Raw genomic sequence first — 21,471 nt, 5'->3', positions numbered from 1 at the left:
CTTTCCTCCACCACCCTGCTCCGAATTCCAAGCTGAAGGAATGCAAACGAAACAGAAAGTCTTGACTGAGTCAAGCTACAGTCTGCCTCCCTGTCAGAACAAGTAGTCTGCTGTCGCCATCTAGCAGGGCTATTAGCGAAGCACATCATCTGCTGTCATCATGTAGAACTTATCAAATAGTGATTATTGTTTATAACAACAGCAGATAAATTTGTTATGATATTTATGTTTAATCTAGGTAGGCATTGCCTCAAATGATTCCAAGCAGTTTCGCCACTGGGTGAAGGGTTCCACCAAGATTGCAAAGATACAGAAAGGCGCTGCCAGGATCCCACTGATCCACAGAGGCAGTCTTATCAATCAAAACATCAACTATGATGCTTGTAAGCTCATGTGTCACAGCCTGCTGGATGTCTGCGATATCTTGATGAAGCTTTCCTTTCAGTCGCAATTTCACTCACGGAAACAAGAAAAAATTGCAAGGCGAGAGGTTGGGCGTCTTTTAGAGTGTGTGGGATGAGTTTTGCATTCAGTTTCCATTTCTGTAAATCGTTCTGTGGTTTCCCATTTTCACACCAGGCAAATGCTGGGGCTGTACCTTAATTAAAACCATGGCCGCTTCCTTCCCATTCCTAGCTCTTTCCTATCCCATCATCGCCATAAGACCTATCTGTGTTGGTGCGACGTAAAGCAAATAGCAAAAAAAAAAAAAAATCTTATGACACATCATGATTCAAATTAAGCTCTTCTGATATCGCATGCACAGTTACATGAAGGTCTTCTTGAAATTCAAATTAAGCTCTTCTGACATCGCACGCACAGTTACATGATGTCTTCTTGCAATAACTGCCTTACACATTCCACATTTGCATTGGAATATTCTGTAGACAGGCGACCAGTTCTGGGATCATCTTGCACTGACTCTCTGCCATCCCAAAACCTTTTGTGCCACTTGAACACATAACTTCTTGACAGTGCATCACCTCTATATGCTTGTGTAATCATTGTCCACGTTTCACTAAGGGTTTCCCTGAGCTTAACGCAAAACTTAATGTTCACTCTTTGTTCACAATCAGCGTCCATTTTGTCATTGTCACTAAACCAGAATGTTACCAAGCACAGCCCTGCCACCTAGTGTGTGTGCGTGGAAACATGGCCAAGGCCATCTCAGAACATACACATACTGGGTAACATAAAACCAACATTTGTTCCTTTGTTCGCATTGCAACCTCAGAAATACAACACTTGTCCCAGAACTTTTCTGACAAAAGTAGTTCTTTCTCATAGTAATAAAAGAAAAAACAAAGCCATCTTCATACAGGCCATAAAGGTCTTTGGAGGAGTGGAAGGAAAAGGCTTCCACTATCCATAACCTTGACACTCGGTGGGTTAGTGTGGTTAGCTCTATGCCTGGCTGCCATTGACCCCAGAAATTAATCTATTTTTGGTATAGGTTGAGTGAGCTCCAGAACCATGTAGCTTTCCAGAGGTGGAAATCTCATTTCTTAAGTTTTTCAACTTTCTGCCAGGGAATCAAACCCATTTCATTCCAGGTGAATACTACCTTGGCTAAGCAGTCCCTCAAAGTAACTCATCTAAATTAAAATCAATTAAAAGATATATATTCAAAAGGTTGAGGTACCCCTTTCTTTTTAATTTTTCCGAATAGTGCTTTAATTGGCACAAATATTTTGTTTACAAGACTTATGGTGTTATTTTCCAAGTTAAAATCAGATAAGAAAGTTTATATTTACTGTATATAAGACAGTAAAAACAGTTAGCACAATGCAAACTGTGGTGTTGTTTAAAAGTCAAAGGGAGAAACCTCTCCCCCCCTGGCATTTCCCCCACCTTAAAGTAGTTTAGGATTTCTTTGACTTGTGGACATATTTCTCTCTCTTGTACCTCCCCTTTGTTTTATGTATGGAAAAGCGATGTTGAGTTAAATCCTCTGATGATCCATATAGTCAGTATTTAAATACTGTTTCAGATTTCCATGGGACATCACATGATTAATACTTTTTTCTTATCCTATTCTCCCTTTCTTTCTATTCATCTTACTGATTATTTTTATGTAATTTTGCTAATTTCTCTGCCACCTCAGACTATCTAATTTCTAGGCTTTAGAGCTACTGGTACATGCATTTACAAATACAGAAGACTCTTGATTATCTGTAGATGGATTATCTGATTTGCAGATTAATGATGGTGATCTAGAAAAATCTAAAATTAAAAAAAGAAAAGGAAATCAGGACAAGTTTCAAGCATGAAAATTGATTACATTTGACTGTACATCACAACAGTGACTCACAGCCTCTTACTTCTCAAACAGCCGATGTACAGAGCAGTGGCCTTGACTGCTTTGTAGTTCAGTCGAGTTTAATAAAGAGTGCCCACAGAACACAGTAGGAGCTGCCTGGCCAAGGCAGTAAAGGTGTGCTCAGTTCACCCGGAAGGACGTGGGTTCAAATCCCCTTCAGGAAGTCATAAAATTTAAGAAAGAAGATTTCCACTTCCGGAGGTGCACATGGCCCTGAGATTCACTCAGCCTACACCAAAAATGGGTACCAGGTTAATTCTCGGGGGGCAAAGGCGGTCGGGTGTAGAGCTAACCACTCTACCCCATCAAGTGCCGAGGTTACGGATGGTGGAAGCCTTTACATTCCACCCCTCCAAGGGCCTTCATGGCCTGGGCGGAGATGACTTTGCTTTTACAGAACACAGTAATATTCATAGGTCTTTATTAGCGCCAAGCAATGTCTAAGAAAAATGTAAACATGCAGTGTTAATGATATGGCAGAAGCAGAAATAGTGTGTAAACTTAAAGACGGCAGTTGTATACAGCACCGTGTTTGACTTCTGGTGTAGCTGAAACAATGATCCAGTTTATCCAGAAAAATTAAGGCAAATTATTTTTCCAAGTACTGCCAATTTATTTAGGGGTTTGTCAGAGCAGAAAGCAATGAAAATGTCTGCCTATACAGAACTGGATAAAGTTATATTGGAATGGTGTCAACAGAAACGAGCAGAAGTCACACAAGTATCTGGCGTAATATGTGCCAACAAGCAGGCCTATTTCTATTCGTGAAAGTCTTAGGGATTGAAGGCAAATTTAATGTATCATCTGGTTGGATAACAGATTTAAACAAATATTAGAAACTGTGTATTAAAGTCAGGTAGCTTCATTTAAGTCCTTAGAATTTTAATGTAGCAAATTGTTTCATCAGTAACTATTTCACCTCATTTGTGCAATATCCACAGTTTCTCTACTACAAATTACCATGGATAATCAAAAGTCTACTGTGTGTAAGTTTGTAAATAGACTAAATCCTTTGTACTGGTACCTATACAAGTTCTGCTGTTAGTTATTTTTATTTACAAGTATGGTGTTATTTTCTAGGTTTAAACCAGATGATGCAAAGGAATATGGTGTAGAAGGAGCAGCAGTATCTGAAGTAGAAGTAGATGTGTTGACTGGTCAAATGCTTGTAAGTGTTTTATTTAAGTTACTGCATAATCCAAGAGAAATAAAAATATATTTCAGTTTTTTTTAATATTATATTGGAAAAGTTTGTTCCTTCTGATTCTTTAGCCATAATATTTGTCTTCTACTGGGACTTCAATAGCCTTCAATTTTATCTTTATGTGTAGGAGACTGTATTTCAATGGGTATCGTACATCATGGGCAAGCTATTCAAGCTTTCACTTGAAGTTTCTCACAATTTGTTTTGGTCTTCTCATACACTCCAGCACCTCCACATTTCTCACTTTGTAAATCCAATTTTTATACAGTATGTGTTTATAAACCCACATTTCAATTTTAATATGATGATGATAATTTAAAAAAAACCATGGTACAGCAGCCCTGGATGGCCATGGTCTACCAAGTGCCGCTGCTCAGCCTAAAGGCCTGCAGATTATGACGTGTCATGTGTGGTCGGCACGGCAAATCCTCTTGGCCAGTGTTCTCAGCTTTCTAGACTGGGGCTGCTATCTCACCGTCAGATAGCTCCTCAACTGTAATCATGTAGGCTGAGTGGGCCTCAAACCAGCAGTCAGATCTAGGTAAAAATCCCTGACCTGCCGGGAATTGAACCCGGAGCATCCGGGCATGAGACATACACGCTATCCCTACACCGCGGTGCCAGTGATGATGATAATGACAATAAGGGGAGCACTAAAAATAAAACATCTAAAAGTAAACTACAGCATGTCATTAAACTAGCCAGGGTAGGAGGCATGGCATGGTTGAAGCAACAGCTTGTAGATAAGTTCCAAAATTCAAGATTTTAAGGATATAAATAGAAATAAACACAAATGTTTATACATTTCTAAATATATTTGAGTGTGATTTGATAGAATCTGATGATTTCTTTCAAGAACAAAACATGTCATTCTATTTTAATTTAAGTTGTTTGATTAAAAAAAATGTTTTTTGCTATTTGCTTTACTGACACAGAGAGGTCTTATGGTAACGAGGGGATAGGAAAGGCCTAGGAATGGGAAGAAAGCGGCCGTGGCCTTAATTAAGGTACAGCCCCAGCATTTGCCTGGTGTGAAAATGGGAAACCACGGAAACCCATCTTCAGGGCTGCCGACAGTGGGGTTCGAACCCACAATCTCCCGGATGCAGGCTCGTAGCAGCACGCTCCAACTCACCTGGTGTTTCATTTTCAGGTATAATTCTGTTACCATATGTTTTCTTTTTTAGATGGTTTAAAAATTTAATTATTCAAAGTTAATTTTGACAAACTGAAGAACCTAACTGTTATAAATTTACTGAGTTGAAACTGGAAAGAGATGGCTTCAGATATCAACAGATAAAAAAATCAATATTAGCACATTTTTATTTATTTTTCAATAAATCATACCTTCAGTGAACCTATACAAATCTTAAAGTATATTTTAATTAAATGCTGCTCAATTTACAGGTAAAAAGAGTGGATATCTTGGAGAATGCTGGTGTAAGTATGAGCCCTGAGCTGGATATTGGACAAATAGAAGGAGCCTTCATAATGGGTCTTGGATGTGTAACGTCAGAGGAGATCATCCATGATCCGGACACTGGACTTGTCCTTACTAATCGCACCTGGGTAACAATACTTATCACAATAATTGTATGAATGAGAGCATCACTAATTTGTGTATGTAGAGAATAAGTTGAAAACCAGATTAGACTGACTATTTTAAGAGGAATAAGATTAAGTTAAGATTGAAAATTGTGAAAGTGGTTTGAATTCAGTATTTTTATTGTGTGCTGTAAGTCATGAGGCAGTGTTTATTTCCTTTGTCTACCAATTTACAGTAGCACCAACACATTCCTCAGATTTGTGTTAACTAATACATTCATTGTAACAAAGGGGCAGAAGTGTCGCATGCTTTGGGGCTTCTGGTGCTGTGCCCCAAAATAAAAACTGAAACATCATTGGTACCACCTTAACTTGGTACACAAACATTTTAACACCAGTATGGGTACAATTAAACACATATTAAAAATAATTAAACAAAAGGGTATCAGAACATAAAAGTCAAGAATACTTACTAGAATATTTTATTAAAGTTAAAAATAGAAAAAATTAGTATAATCTAAAAGGAAGAACTATACTGACGGAATTAATCCCAAACACAATTAGCTCGAAACCCACTCCAGTTTGGGGGAAATATAAGGAAAGTTAATGTAAGCATGAGCTTTACAAACCTTAGATATAAAGAAAATGACAAACTCACTTTACTGTGCAATTTAAGAAGTATGCATCTGTATATAATTATTTGCAAGCACTTAAACTTGTGGTCCTGCCTGCAGAAAGTGTGTGTTGTCCCTACTGACGCAAATTGCCATCTGGCTTATAACATTATCATTAAAGGGGTATTTTAAAACACAACACATTAAAGAAAGGTTGATAATTTTGAAAAAAAGTATTCATTTAAAAGTACATAAAAGGGACTCTTAAAGCATTACAATTAATTATTCTCTTATCCTATGAGATGACAGCATATCCTTTTTACAACCCTACCTTTGAATATCATATTTTTTTACACAGCGAGCTAGTCTCATGCTACAGAACCAAAGCAAACCATCAACTTCACAAATTAAATTTACAGTTACAACAAAAGTTTCCCAAAACATGGGCTTGCTTGATTCACAACAAATGTGCAGCATATTTTATCACATGGAAATATATCAAGAATTTATAAGGCATGGATGCGGGATTGCTCCGTTGACTCCTACATGCCTGCCAAAGTTAAGTTACATTAGTTACATTATTTTCCCCATGATTCCAGCCAATGCGCTCTGTGGAACAAGTGCTTGAGAGATGTCTGCTCAGCACAAAACACAAGAACTGAATCACCCTTGCAAACTTCTGCGTTCAACCTATTGCACATGGCACTTTCAGAACAAGGGCAACTTACTGATCAATAAGCAAATAAGATTCTCAGACAGGGCACGCCACACATCCCCTATTAATTTTTTTAAATGCTATTTGTTTGGGGTGTTTATCTAGAAAGATCTTTTGCTCCTACGCATCCCCTAACATGAGGGGGGAATTTCCCACACTCTCCAAATACAAAGAATGAAGCTTTCTGCTGGCTCCAGAAAGTCGGGAATCCTCGACTGTCATCAGAGAAGTCCTGAGAAAGGAAGTGTTTGGCTTCGTACAAGGAGCTCAAACAGTTCCCTTCACTACTTTATTGCACCATAACTAACTAATGCCACACATGCCAATCTAAATATTTTATAAGTTTTCTTTTACTAATAAAGCCACATATTTTATAAATGGCATAGTCATTATATTACATTTTGTTATATTGCATTGGATTTCTTTTTCTTCAATGTTAATAGTGCTCCATATACTGGCAGTAAAATAATTTTTTTTTGAGTCAACTTGCCTTACTGTCTGTGGGTAATTGGCTAGAGAAAAGAAGCAGTACTCACCCACCAGGGCTGTGCACAAAGTAGGCAGAGTTTGCAATAAGTACTGAGCAGAAAAGTGGTAGTGGAACAAGAGGAAATATATGGTGGGGCTATATCTGGCACTCAGTGTTACTGCAGTTTAGTTTCTTGGATAAGTTTGTATGGTGCAAAGAATGTTATACCCTACTGTATTCAGTTCTTTCAATATGAATAAAATTAACTTTTTTTTTTGTGCTAGTGGCTTTATGTCGCGGCGACACAGAGAGGTCTTATGGCGACGATGGGATAGGAAAGGGCTAGGAGTAGGAAGGAAGTGGCCGTGGCTTTAATTAAGGTACAGCATTTGCCTGGTGTGAAAATGGGAAGCCATGGAAAACCATCTTCAGGGCTGCTGACAGTGGGACTCAAACCCGCTATCTCCTGGATGTAAGCTCACAGCTGCGCGGCCCTAGCCGCATGGCCAACTTGCCTAGTTAACTCTTTGTTAGCCACTCTGTTTGAGACATTATGTGATCAAGAGAAATATTTAAATCATTAAGACTTGATCATCCAACATTTCTATAACACAGAAACAAAAAAAATCTAAATATTTTATAAGTTTTCTTTTGCTAATAAAGCCACACATTTTATAAATGGCATAGTCATTTTCATGAAGTCACATGAAATTAGTACTTCGCACATTATAAATTTGTTAAAATTAAGTTTGTATGGAAAGGTTGATATTTGAGCACAAACTGTTGAAGGGCATAGGCTATCATTTACACAGGAGCATGATATGCACATTACCACTGTCACTGTTGTTACGGGCAATAACAGTAAAATATAAGAAAAATGTTTAATTTACTGTTCTAATACTGTTTTTCTACTTTTTTTAGAGACCAAAACATTATCTATTTAAAACAGCAAAGGCCAGCAAGCAGGCAGGGTGTTTGGTCTGTGTTGCCGGATTCCAGAAAAGCCACATTTACATTGTCATTGTATACTGCCGGTGTGCCTAATGCAGCATGTCATGTCACTAGTCTGCACCATGCCGGGCGCGCGGCTGTGAGCTTGCATCTGGGAGATAGTGGGTTCGAACCCCACTGTCAGCAGCCCTGAAGATGGTTTTCCATGTTTTCTCATTTTCACACCAGGCAAATGCTGGGGCTGTACCTTAATAAAAGCCACGGCCACTTCCATCCCCCTCCTAGGCCTTTCCTATTTCATCATCGCCGTAAGACCTATCTGTGTCGTTGCGACGTAAAGCAAATAGCAAAACAAAAAAAGTCTGCACCATTATGAGAGTGCTGTTGCCACTGCTCAGTACAAAGCACAATCTTACTGACTGACATTGAAATAATGTCTCCTGTACATATATCATTGACTTTTAAAACTGTAAATATAGTAAAACCTCGTTAAGACATTTCTGTAGGGGACAAGGAAAAAGAATGTGTTAAGCAAAAAAATGTACTACTGAATACACAAATAAAAACTATCCAACAGGGATATGGATACACTTGATATAATTTTTTTTCAACATGAGGGCATTTTACATTGTTTATCTGTGAGTACAGTGAAAACTATATCTGCCATTTCTAAAGATGAGAGAAGAGTATTAAAAGGTGTGAAAAAAATGAGAGAACAATTATGAAAACATTTTCTGCTGGGGCTTAAAAAGTAACAACAGTCTATTGAAAGGTGTGAAAAACACCAGACAAAAAATATGAAAACTTTTGCATGGGTGTCCATAAAAATATCAACATATTATTGCAGATCTCACTCTTTATAAAACAAAAGTTAGTAGAAGCGTTCTATTTCAGACCAGTGGGTTATTAAACGTTATTTTCTGATCAAGCTCTTAGACCAAGAATTAGAGGTTATACTCGACAATGTGCGACTGCGAGAGATTGATTTTGGCCACCATTTTGAATCCTCAAAACTTCAACCAATTCGAGTGGTTGAGTCAAAACTCGAAGGTGCAAGTTTCAACATTCTCGCCACCTCTGCACACTTAAAGATGTGGATGCTAGTCCACTTTCTAACAGATTTTTAATTTTGACTTCATTAGTAAGGAATTTAATGAGTTCTTCTATATCTATAACTAGGCTATCCCAAGACAAATATGCTTCATGCTAGTCAAGTTCACATGATTATGTTCCTAATCCAGATGTAGGCTATCACACAATAAATATTCGCTACCATTCACTGTACCACTCAACACAACATAAATTTCTAACTTCTGAATGGAATGTGAAATACAAGCACAAACAAACTTACTGCATTATTCAGCAATCTTACTACAAACCGGCAAGCAAAACTGAGCATTTCTGAGGCGAATGGCTTGCTCCCCGAATGTGCCTCTTATCCTGTGAAGTTTAGGAATTCAAGGCCTTTTCCCATTATTATGAAACTGGGGCAAGAGCTCTTAACCAAGTTGGAAATCATGTTCCTTCCACAATGGGTGACAAAAAACATTTTCAGGGCTAGGAAAAATGTGATCGTACTAAGCGGTAATAGCAAAAATTTGTGACACGATAAGTAAGCAACCGAAGAGTAACCTCACAGTTCAAGACAGGTAGGTCATCAAAACTCTGAACATGGACAAAAGTGTACTCATTCTTCCCGCGGATAAAGGGAGCACCACTGTCATCATAGGTACTAATGAATACACCGCGAAGATGTCAGAGATTTCAGACCCAGAGACCTACCGCAAACTACCATAAGATCCAACCAATCAGATTCTTTGTAACACCAACAGCCTTATTAAGGCCTCATCATTGCCAGAAAATGTGAAGAGGGGAACCTCCAAAAGTGAAGCTCTACCTCTGAGATTACATGGCTTACCCAAGATACACAAGGACAACGTACCTCTATGGTCCATCATGAGTGCTACTGGATTATCGAACTATGATATTGCTAAACACCAACCATCTTATTACAACCTTACATCAGTGGCATGCAGTCATACCTCACAGATTCAGGCCACTTCATAAAAAAGCTGAAGAACATCCAGATAGAAACCGAAGACCTGTTTGTCAGCTTTGACGTGGTCTCACTCTTCACTAAGGTACCTGTGAATGAGGCCCTGGACCACGTCGCTGCTCATCAATGCTCATAGAATAGAATAACACTGTAAATACCTAGCTTTATTAATTATTTCCTTTTAACACAATTCTGGACACCAGGTCTGTAAAATATCCACATTCATGATTTTATAAAAACTTAAACCAAACGTTGCTCACTCTAAGAGCCTCACATCGAGCAGGCATGTAAGATTAAGTCTCTCGGTAACTCCAAAAGTTTCCAACATTGTCACTTTCAAGTGACAGCAGCCACCAGATCTAGTGGTGTATATTTATGCAGACATTATCATTTTTTGGCTTTGTGGCAGATACACACATATCAGCAAAACATTCAGGAATGGAGTAGAATGTCTAACTTGTTCTTGATGGCTCATGGGATTCTGTATCAGCAATGAAACCAATTAGCATATCAAGTGCAGCACTTTATGGAAATGAAACCTGAATAACAGCCAATTTAAAACAAAGGCAATATAATAGAAGCCTTTGATATGTGATGTAACAAAAGAATACTGTCAATAAGATGGTTACAAAGTTACGTGTTGAAAGTCTCATCAAGAAGTGTTGGCCTTTAAGGACTCAAGAAGATATGGGTAGAATAGATTATAACGAAAATATACTGAATAAAATTGGATAGAATATTTTACCAGAGGAAGAGACAGGTCCTGAAAAATCCAGGACTCTTTCTTAAATTTTGTAGTTAATAGATTTTGAAGATTAGAGACATTCTCTCTAACACCAACTAACAGTATACTTTGAGTCTTCATAATTAATTTATAAACTTACGAGTTCTCTTTCTATCATTCAGTAGACCTTATTTAAAAAAAAAAAGGTAATATATCCTTACTACTATTTTTGTATGGTTAACCATTTAATCCTAAATTACGGCAGGGTAACTATGGTCCAAGAAAAGCAATGGGAAATTACCTCACTTCTCCTTTTCCTCAGTACGCTTCATCAGTGATGCCTAGGCCATCTTTGACAGCTAAACACATGCACGCTACACAGTTCACTAACCTTCCCAACACTGTCTAGTAACTATTATTAATGACCCAGCCTGGCTGGTACTATCTACTTACTACTTTCTCTAACAGGTAGACTTAACCTGATCTAACAGCTGTTAATGTTCCAACCGGCCTTCAGACTGAGTACTCAACATACGTACAACTATGTTCCATTTGAGGAAAAATAGCATTAGGTTTTTAGTTTCAATTCAGAGTACATAATTTCTTGTTAAAATCTGTTTGCTCAAATCCTTAATACTATATTTAGTGTGGCAGAGAAGTTCCTTCTTAGCAGCTCACCATTAGAGAGAGTACTAGTGGCAGCAGTTATGCTGGTAGCACAACTTGTGCTTGTGATGTGGAAAAATACACACCAATTTTCTGCAAATGTAATGATGTTTCTTTTATTGTATTGTGATTGTCTTAAGAAGACAAAGTCCATGAATTTTGAGAGTTTACCTAACTGGGTGAGTATAACCATGCCCCATTCATAAAGACAGTTTCATTTAAAACTTCAGTTCTATTTCAGTTTATGAATCTCTGGGACCATTCACAATACATGGTCACATGATCAGTTTATTTTAAATCTTGAACCACGGTAATTTTATAGGGGTGCAGATAAGTTCTTTTCTTAGAGCTTTATTTCCTGTCGACTCAGAGATTCCAGTCTCTTGTGCTAACTTACGCATTAAATTTTTAGGACTCTGCAACATTATATCCGAGATTTGATCAAGTGTTTGTCCATTAAAATCATAGGCTTGCTACTTATTGGTACATCCAGAACAGAACTGGTTGCACAAAATATACATATCAAATCAGGTACAGTTCATGATTTGGTCTCCTCATATTAGGAAAACGAGTACTGTATCTTAGTTTCATATTTTCCGTAAAATGATTACTTTCACGAAAAACATTTTCCACCAAAAGCACACACTCTTTAATAGTGAACATTATCACCAGTATTTTATCTAAATGCATCCACATACCGGGCGAGTTGGCCGTGTGGTTAGAGGCATGCGGCTGTGAGCTCGCATCTGGGAGATAGTGGGTTCGAATCCCACCGTCAGCAGCCCTGAAGATGGTTTTCCATGGTTTCCCATTTTCACACCAGGCAAATGCTGGGGCTGTACCTTAATTAAGGCTACAGCCGCTTCCTTCCAACTCCTAGGCCTTTCCTATACCATCGCCGCCATAAGACATATCTGTGTCGGTGCGACGTAAAACATATAGCAAAAAAAAAAAAGCATGCACACTACACTGTTCACTAATCTTTCCGAGACTATGTAGTACTTACTCTTTACATTTACCATTCAAGGCAATGCCAGAGACCCAGCGTGGCTGCTACTACCTACTTAACCCCAAAGCACAAACCTTCTTCAATTATCTTCGTTCACAAACATTCGTTGTTTTTACAACATGACAAAAATAAGGAAAATTTAGCAACAGATTTTATTATATATTACTTATCACTAAGAAACAATGCAGGGCGCTGTCTGAAGAGACAGAAACAATAGTTTTGGCAATAATGGGAACATTCATTTTGAATATTTGGTGTATACTTGTGCTTGGTGCTCTTTGCAAAATGCCTTATAACAGTCAAAATGTTGTTGCCATTCTCTTCTTTTTTGATGGGCGTACATGGCAGATAGTTCTCTTCAGGGCAGATGATGTTCCAGCATTTTCCTCATAATGGAGTTTGATTCCAATAATTGACTGTATAGTGAGGTGCAGATAAATTTGATAGTGCTGGAATGTGTAACCTACTTTGCACCCATGCTGAAAGGAGCTTGTCACTCAGTCGAATTAGGAAGTGTTTTCTCTGTATGACATTCTTCTTTTCCCAATTAGTGTTGTGAATGTGGATTACCCACATGATAAACGTAATTATAAGCCAATATCATAAACATTACTGATCTTTTTAGATGTATTGAAGTTACAAACGTTCGTAAAAATTATGAACTTCAGAAAAACTGCAACTGTTAGCAAGTGGGGCTTTTTTTTCTATAATTTGCTTTATGTTGCTCTGATACAGATAGGTCTTATGGCATCGATGGGATAGGAAAGGGCTAGAAGTGAGGAGGAAGCGCCAACATTTGCCTGGTGTGAAAATGGGAAACCATAGAAAACCATATTCAGGGCTGTCAACAGTGGGGTTCGAACCCACTATCATCCGAATGCAATCTGTTAGCTATATGACGCGTGGAGTTTCATCTTGGAAGTCATAAGCATTAAGCCAAGGAAGTAACTGAAGAGATGGAGCTCTCGTGTCCTTCCTGCATTTTTCACACAGCAATGAAGAACTGGCAGTCATAAAAATTATGAAAGTTTGTGTTGTAGTGTTAATGCTTTCTCTAACAGCAGATCATAACTAGTCTTGCTGTAGAGAAAATTTCCTGGTGCTCTGTATATTGACATAAAGCTAATTGTAAAAAAATATCCTGAACTATATTGAATTCCAAAGTGATCTATTAATTCCTATTCTTTCCATTCCACCAGAATTATAAGGTACCAGGAATAAAGGATATTCCCATTGAGTTCAATGTGGAACTAGAGGGCAATGTTGCCAATCCAGCAGGAGTACTGCGTTCAAAGAGTAAGTTAATGCATATAAAAATGTTCAATGTTTTCTTGCACACATTATCTCAAAGACAAATAACTTTCTCTCACTGTCACTTTGTATTTCTTTTAGCGACTGGAGAGCCTGCCATTTGCTTGAGTTCTTCAGTATTCTTTGCCATAAAGAGAGCACTGTATGCTGCACGGAAGGATGCTGGGATATCAGAAAAATATTTTCCATTTGGTAAGTTTATTTCAAGTATTATGTATTTACCTCAGCATTAAAAAATGCTAATTCAAATTCTGAGAAATTCTATCTATTATGGATTTCTTTATTAAAGTATCCTGAATATCACTCATACATTGTTCCCTTGAGCTAGTAATGAAATACAAATCACTGTCTGCATGCAATCTGAGGTGTCTATAGTATCATCCACCATGCAGAATATCAATCAATCAGTCAATTACTGATCTGCATTTAGTGTTGTCACCCAGGTGACAGATTTCCTATCGATTGTTTTCCTAGTCTTTAAAAAAAAATGATTTCAAACAAGTCGGAAATTTATCGAGCATCTCCCTTGGTAAATTATTCCAATTCCTAATTCCTCTTCCTATACATGAATATTTACCCCAATTTGTCCTCTTGAATTCTAACTTTATCTTCATAAAATGATCATTCCTAATTTTATAATCTCCATTCAAGCTTATTTGTCTACTAATGTCATTTCTCGCAATCTTTCCACTGACAGCTCGGAACATTAGATTGCCTACCCTGCTGGTATCTCTTACCTTCTCTGATGGCTACAGAGCTGTCCGACTCATTGGCTGAATGGTCAGCGTACTGGCCTTTGGTTCAGAGGGTCCCGGGTTTCGATTCCCGGCTGGGTCGGGGATTTTAATCTTAATTGGTTCATTCCAATGGCCCGGGGGCTGGGTGTTTGTGCTGTCCCCAACATTCCTGCAACTCACACACCACACATAACACTACCCTCCACCACAATAACATGCAGTTACCTACACATGGCAGATGCCGCCCACCCTCATCGGAGGGTTGCCTTACAAGGGCTGCACCCGGTTAGAAATAGCCACACGAAATTAAATTTCTTATGGCTACAGAGCTTACTTCTCCCTTCTTTTTATCCCTCTTATTACCCTGCTCAATGGCCGTAGCCGTGTTGAAACACCGGATCCCGTGAGATCTCTGAAGTTAAGCAACATCGGATGTGGTCAAGATTTGGATGGTTTGCCATGCACTGTTGGTGGGGGGTAAGGGAATGGAGGACCGGAAAGGAACTGGGCACCCTACCGCATGTAAACTCCGGCTCAGGACACCTCTGCGGAGGTTCGGACCTGCCCTCGGGCAGAATACACCCTTACCTTACCTTACCTTACCCTGCTCCATCTCTTTCTGTCCTCTACTCTAAACTCCTTTCCTACCTTTTTATTTCTTCATATCTCTCTAACACTTCCCTGTTCCCATCTTCCCTACTCATGCTGCTCATGCTACTGGCGATGTTACATTTTCTGAGAAGTTGAAAACTGATGACGTTGCCTTTATATTTTGTTCAATTTTCATGCTTTTTTTACTTTATCATAAAGATGTTTTAGGTCACATACCCCTCTCTTTGTCCAACTATCATAATTTCTAAATAGAAAATATACAAAGCAGAACAGAATGTTTTTCTTGTCGCAGCTACACAACCCTAAATGCTGTCATACATAAAAGTATCAATTTTACATGTAAATGCACCTCATCTCTTACATGTAGACTTTTTTTTGTTTTTTGTATTTCATTTAGGCACTAGGCAACCACTGTCTCTTATTTTAATTTCCTCCAGTAAGCTCATCATCATCATCATCATCATCATCATCTGTTTAGCCTCCAGGTTCGGTTTTTCCCTCGGACTTAGCGAGGGATCCCACCTCTATCACCTTAAGGGCAGTGTCCTGGAGCTTCAGACTCTTGGTCGGGGGATACAACTGGGGAGTATGACCAGTACCTCGCCCAGGCGGCCTCACCTGCTATGCTGAACAGGGGCCTTGCGGAGGGATGGGAAGATTGGAAGGGATAGGCAAGGAAGAGGGAAGGAAGCGGCCGTGGCCTTAAGTTAGGAACCATCCCGGCATTCGCCTGGAGAAGAAGTGGGAAACCATGGAAAACCACTTCCAGGATGGCTGAAGTGGGAATCGAACCCACCTTTACTCAGTTGACCTCCCGAGGCTGAGTGGACCCTGTTTCAGCCCTCGTACCACTTTTCAAATTTCGTGGCAGAGCCAGGAATCGAACCCGGGCCTACGGGGGTGGCAGCTAATCACGCTAACCACTACACCACAGAGCAAGTAAGCTCAAAGAACTGAATACAACTTGTTTTAATTTGTGAACACTCATTTTGAAACATTAATGCATATGCATGAATAACATGGTTGTAAACAAATGTCACAGCACACCATAATTCAGACATATGAAGTTCAAACCATCAAAAATTTTACTGAGAGCTAGGCATCAAATACTTGGTTGGTGGGAGGAGTGTAGCTTTCATTGTCATGATAAATGTAAGTGATGCATATGCATACAATGAGTCCTAAATGGCTGGCAGAGCTGGCATGCGTACAATACTAGAAGGGACACTGCAGAAGTCTTTCTCTGTTTGCCAATAACCGAGCATCTATACCGAGTATTAGTTACATAGTTATCATCATCATTAGCCCCCTGACATGTTCTTCCATACGTCGTATAGACCTTCTTTTCTTCACCGGCTGCTGACCTCCATGTGTGGTATAGACCACCTGTAGGGCTAACTTCATTTTGTTGTAGCTTGTAAAGTTTAAAGTAGTCGAGATGGAAGGTGAAGGTGAAGATCTCTGCCTTCCTTGTATGAATCAACCCAAATCAGTAATTCCTTTTCTCTTTCCAAAGAGTTTGAAATATTCTGACCTCTTTCCGCTTGAGAGCATATAGACTCAAATTTCTGCTGCGTTCTAGCAGATATACTACATGATATTTCCTTATGCAGATTGATAGTATAAATCACCATCTTTTCACTGATATGAATGTTGACATCATCTGGTGAGGATTCCTATAATTCTTTCAATGCCTTGAGACCTCTTACAACTCATAATTACTTGATTCTGTCACTTGGAAATATGATATTACGTGGCGCAGCAGCAGTTTGAATGAAAGAGAAGTAATTTTTAATAAATCAGACAATAACAGCACTACACCAGACTGAACTGATTAAAGCGAGAGTACACACATATCATATGGAATGGGAGCGCATGGTGTGTGCAACCAAGAAATAGACAGCAAAACACCCCAAAGTACATGCCCTAATTTTCATGAACTAATTGTTCCATTAACCTGGGATTTTCGCTAAATTTATCTTTGAACTATTATTCCCAATTCTTCTGCTCTAAGTTCCGAGGCAACGATTACCGTAGTTTAAATTGCATTGTGAAGCAACCCATGCAAATAAAAGAATGTCACTTCCGTTTCATATAAAATGTGGAAGGTTTCTTCTCCATTACGAGACCATCAGGTAAATATAAAGTCAATGAGTGTAAACTACATTGCTCTCAGTCTTTACTGTAAATGTTTGAAATTAATCTGAGCTAAACTGTTGTAACAGTGAATTTTTAAAGAGATTGCTGCATTTTCTTAGTGCTCACATCTGAATCAACTCCGTCCGTTGGGTAAAGCGGCACTCAAATGCCCCTCATTGTTGAGGGGTTAGACTACTTTGTAAGGTTTCAAAATATGTATAACTTAGTAAAGAATCACCAGGGGGCTGGTGCCTGGAGCTCATAGTTACCAGCCACCCCTAAAGATGGAAAGCACTGTGCTGTTGTTTAGATTTATTGAGAAATGAAAGTTTCAGTGAGCATCATCTAGGGGTTAGATTAGGGTAAAATCTTAACTGTTTATATGTTCTTTAAACACAAATATGTCAGTCTTCTATTGCAGCAAAATACATAGTTACAGAAATAAGGTAAGAGTACATTAATGTTAATGACATGTTGGTTTTTTTCAGATACTCCAGCAACTTTCGAGAGTACATTCCTCCATAGTGGAACCAACTATGAACAACTTGTGCTTTGAGCTTATTACCAAGAGTAACAACAACTATAACACAAGTTATCTATTTGTAGATGAAGAATATCACTGCACCTAGAAAAATTGCTTTATGATTTTATGCTATCATGAATTTTACTACTGAAGATATATATATGTCTTATGTTTATTTCATTTTGTTGGTTTATTGATTCATATTTTAAAATCCTAGGGCTGTGAAAAGAGATTGTTTAAAGTGATCTCTCAGTATTCCCTAAAAAAGTCTAAGACAGAGGCTATTGAATATTGTCAGGCCTCCAACTTCAGTGTTAAGGTAAATATGTGGAGTGAGGGGCACAAAAAATTCCTCAAAATCACAAGTATTTTCTGACATTCCTCTAGTACAGTAGCATTCAAAGTGTGGTACACAAAGTCATGCCATGGGCAACGCAGCTTCTAACTGTTTTCAGTGGGCAATTCAGAAATGATTTGAGACTGCTCATTTTTAATAAAAATTTTTGTTTTGATTTGGTGTTGTCTACCACTACAGAGTCCCCTTTTTGAACTATTCATTTTAAAATATGTGTCAGTTTTTACCTCCCGTTGACTATGTATGCAAAAATGCTTACTGATGCTGCATTGCTCCTTTTAATTTTTTGTTTCAAAATCCACTCATTTATTTTAATTTTTTCAGCAGCAGTGTATTATAGTACAAGAGTACTTGTTGCAATTATACCCATACATATATCATTCCTAGGCAGTAGAAACCTCGTAATTTTACTCAGGAGAAAATCACGTTTCTCTATCTGTCTTGTGAAGGCTCGCCGTGTTGCCTGAGAATGGTCAAATAACTTGGCTGTAGTTAAGCAACGAAAATGCCAGGAACAGTTTTTCAGTCACTGCTGACCGCTCAAGTTTTAGACTTCTTCTGTAAACTTTGCTCCCAAGGAGTTACAAGGTTTTCTTTGCCCATCGATGATATATATTATTGTTATTATTAGGAAACAGGGTGGTGTGGCGACTTAACTACTTGCCTGTCATCCCGATGACCGTGGTTTGATTCCTGGTGCTGCTGGGGTGGGATTTTTAGTTGAAAATCCTGTAGTGTCAGGAAGGGCATGCGACCTTAAATCCCCAGCCATAACTCGCTCATGCCTCGGTGCGTGCAGGGAATCTCAGCAAGTGGATAAGCTGCGGATGATGATGATGATGATGGTTATAGTTAATATTATTTGACAATCCAGCAATAATTTGTTATTTCTGGCATAATCGCAATATACTCATACTTCAGGCGTATGAAGATAAAAATATTGGATTTTGGGGGTACACCAACCAAAAAGTTTGAATACCACTGCTCTAGTATATAGATTGGTAGGTAAGCGAGTTCACTTAGAGTATCTTGGAAGACAAAATAATAGAATGCTTTGACAATGAATTAACATTTCTTATTTTGAGGAATTTTAGAAAAATACATAATCAATTAGTAAATATATGTGCTTACAAAGGAGAGAGAACATTTAGCTATCACAGAATAATTATATTGTATCTTTATTGTGCTTATGAATGGTAGATGTACAGTAAATATTATTTTACATTAAAGATTTATGTATAAAGAAATTGAAGCCCAAATGACTTGCTCCAAGGTTAAAAAAAGGGATTTGAAAGTTTCTTAGACCCTGCTTGATCCAAATTATTTTGATTTTGTGATTTTTAATCATGTTTTGGAGAGTGATGAAGTGGAAATAGCATCTTGGGATATTATTATTCACTTAAAAAAAGAAAATATTCATTTTTTAATCAATAGGGAGATTTTGAAAGCATTTGTTTCAGTCTGTTTTTGCAGATATTAGTTTATGTGATGTTATTGCTCTGTGATGACCCAGAAAAGGATCAAACATATTTAATAACAGAATCTACTGTTCTTGTCACCTATTTTAGACAATATTACTAAGTAAGTTGAATGTGTGTGTGGACATTTTGCAACAGAAATAAGAGTTAAAAATCTCAGCTAGCTTGTACAATAAATAAAATTGTGAAGATAGCTATTTAGTTACCAGTAATACATATCTTCTCTGGCATTCTATTTGTCATAGACTATGACATTGTTAAGAAAAGATTAGAGGAGAAAGAAAATTTTATTTTACATTAAGTAAATTAGATTAGCCCCCTGTTCAATACACAAACTACGGTATCATATGATGTACAGGATGTACTAGCACTGGCTACATACTCGTGTTTCCCCCTCCCTCAGAACTGTCACTCCTTATGCAAGTCTATAACTAAGGTAATGGTTCTTCTTCTTCTTCTTCTTCTTCTTTTATGACCACATAGGATCACTTTAGTCAGTCCGTCGTTCAGGTCTCTTTGGATGTCTTGGAAACAATGTGAAGTGTAAACCAATTTTCATGGGAAATAACGCACATGAAAGTAAAATATATACACATATATGGTGCATATTGTATTGTTGTATTGGTGAATCGGTATGTTAACTTGTTCCTGTTCTGTAATATTAATAAATATTCATGCATATATTTGTCTGAGTTGCTAATCTGCTAACCTTTCAAACTATGACTTCTACTTCACTGAAGACTAAAAGTACACTACATTGGTAGCAGGACTATACCATACTTCACTGTAACCTTTCTTGTAAGACAATTTATAGTGCTGTTAGTATTGCCTAAGTAGAAAAAACTGAGGATAATATCTGTGGTTTATACATCCCACTAATGGCTCATGGCTTTTGAAGATGCCAATGTGCTGAAATTTTGTCAAAATCTACTAACATGAGGCTGACCTGTTTAAACACTTTCACCAGACTGATCTGGGATCAAACCAAATCCCCTACCATCAGAGCTACCAAGCCCTGCAGAATGAAACTTGAAAGTCTGAGTACACAACAAACAAGGCAAACTATGAAATCAGAAGGATATTATAATTTTTTGGTAGAGAATGCAAGGAATAGTGATGTTGTAATGGTGGTTTATTATTTTAAAGAGGCAAAACAACAAGGATATCTGCTCTCATGATATAAACTGAAGAAGCAAGAATTCTAACTCCATAAAGAATGAGGTATTAGGGGGAAAAAAGGTGGAAAGCCATGAAGATGAACATTATATTTATTCCTCTACCAAGGCACATTTCTCTTGGTGTTGCTGGGGTGGGATTTTGAGTTGAAAGTCCTAAATGTTACAATCAGTTGCATCATATATGCATGAGTTGTTCAGAACATTAGTCTAGAATTCTGTATATTGTTTATAGGACTGCTGAGTTATTTAGCTACGCAGTTTGCATCACGTAACTGTGAGCTTGCATTCAGAAGATAGTAGGTTCAAACACCTCCACCACAACAGCCTTGAAGATGGTTGTCTCTGGTTTGTCATTTTAACACAAGGAAAATGCTAGGGCTGTGCCTTCATTAAGATCATGGTTGCTTCCTTCCCAGTCCTACCACTGTCCTATTTCATATTTACTATAAAAACTTCCCGAGTCAGTGCCACAATATTGCTTGCAGGACGATCTTAACCTTATGGACTCTCTGGACCACAAGAGTGCAGGATTAAACCCTGCAGAGGCTGCTGGATTTTTGAAGGGTGGAAATAATTCCATGCAGCACTCCATGTTGTAAGAAGATCTCTGGTGACACATTTGGTGTTTGCCCAAAAAAATTAATTTAAAATTCAGCCATTGATCACCCAAGAGAACTCACATTTCACTGCCATGTGATAGAGTAAAACAGAATATCAAAACTGATACAGAGACAACCTAAGTGGCACAAAATCAAAATAAATAAACAAACAAACATTGTGACCGATGTCACGTACTGTCATGTAAAAATCGTGTGAAATCAATCATAGACCTCTGTATTGATTAATGTATCCTAATATTGCACAA

The 21,471-nt window shown here is 38.0% G+C and overlaps 1 protein-coding gene across 1 annotated transcript in view; it reads left to right on the top strand.

The window, feature by feature from the left end:
* The window catches only part of LOC136877356 (uncharacterized), a 156,625-nt gene extending 136,757 nt beyond the window's left edge, over nucleotides 1-19,868 (top strand). The window contains exons 21-25 of the mRNA XM_067151329.2: nucleotides 3,401-3,488; nucleotides 4,932-5,093; nucleotides 13,473-13,569; nucleotides 13,666-13,776; nucleotides 17,561-19,868. Of these exons, the coding sequence (XP_067007430.2) occupies nucleotides 3,401-3,488; nucleotides 4,932-5,093; nucleotides 13,473-13,569; nucleotides 13,666-13,776; nucleotides 17,561-17,628 (526 nt within the window). The 3' untranslated portion in view covers nucleotides 17,629-19,868. The remainder of the gene's footprint in view (nucleotides 1-3,400; nucleotides 3,489-4,931; nucleotides 5,094-13,472; nucleotides 13,570-13,665; nucleotides 13,777-17,560) is intronic.
* The last annotated feature ends 1,603 nt before the right edge of the window (nucleotides 19,869-21,471 follow it).

The sequence above is a fragment of the Anabrus simplex genome, chromosome 7 (genome assembly GCF_040414725.1).
Source record: "Anabrus simplex isolate iqAnaSimp1 chromosome 7, ASM4041472v1, whole genome shotgun sequence".
In the NCBI taxonomy this organism is placed as follows: Eukaryota; Metazoa; Arthropoda; class Insecta; order Orthoptera; family Tettigoniidae; genus Anabrus; species Anabrus simplex.
This window is presented reverse-complemented; position numbering and strand designations above follow the sequence as displayed.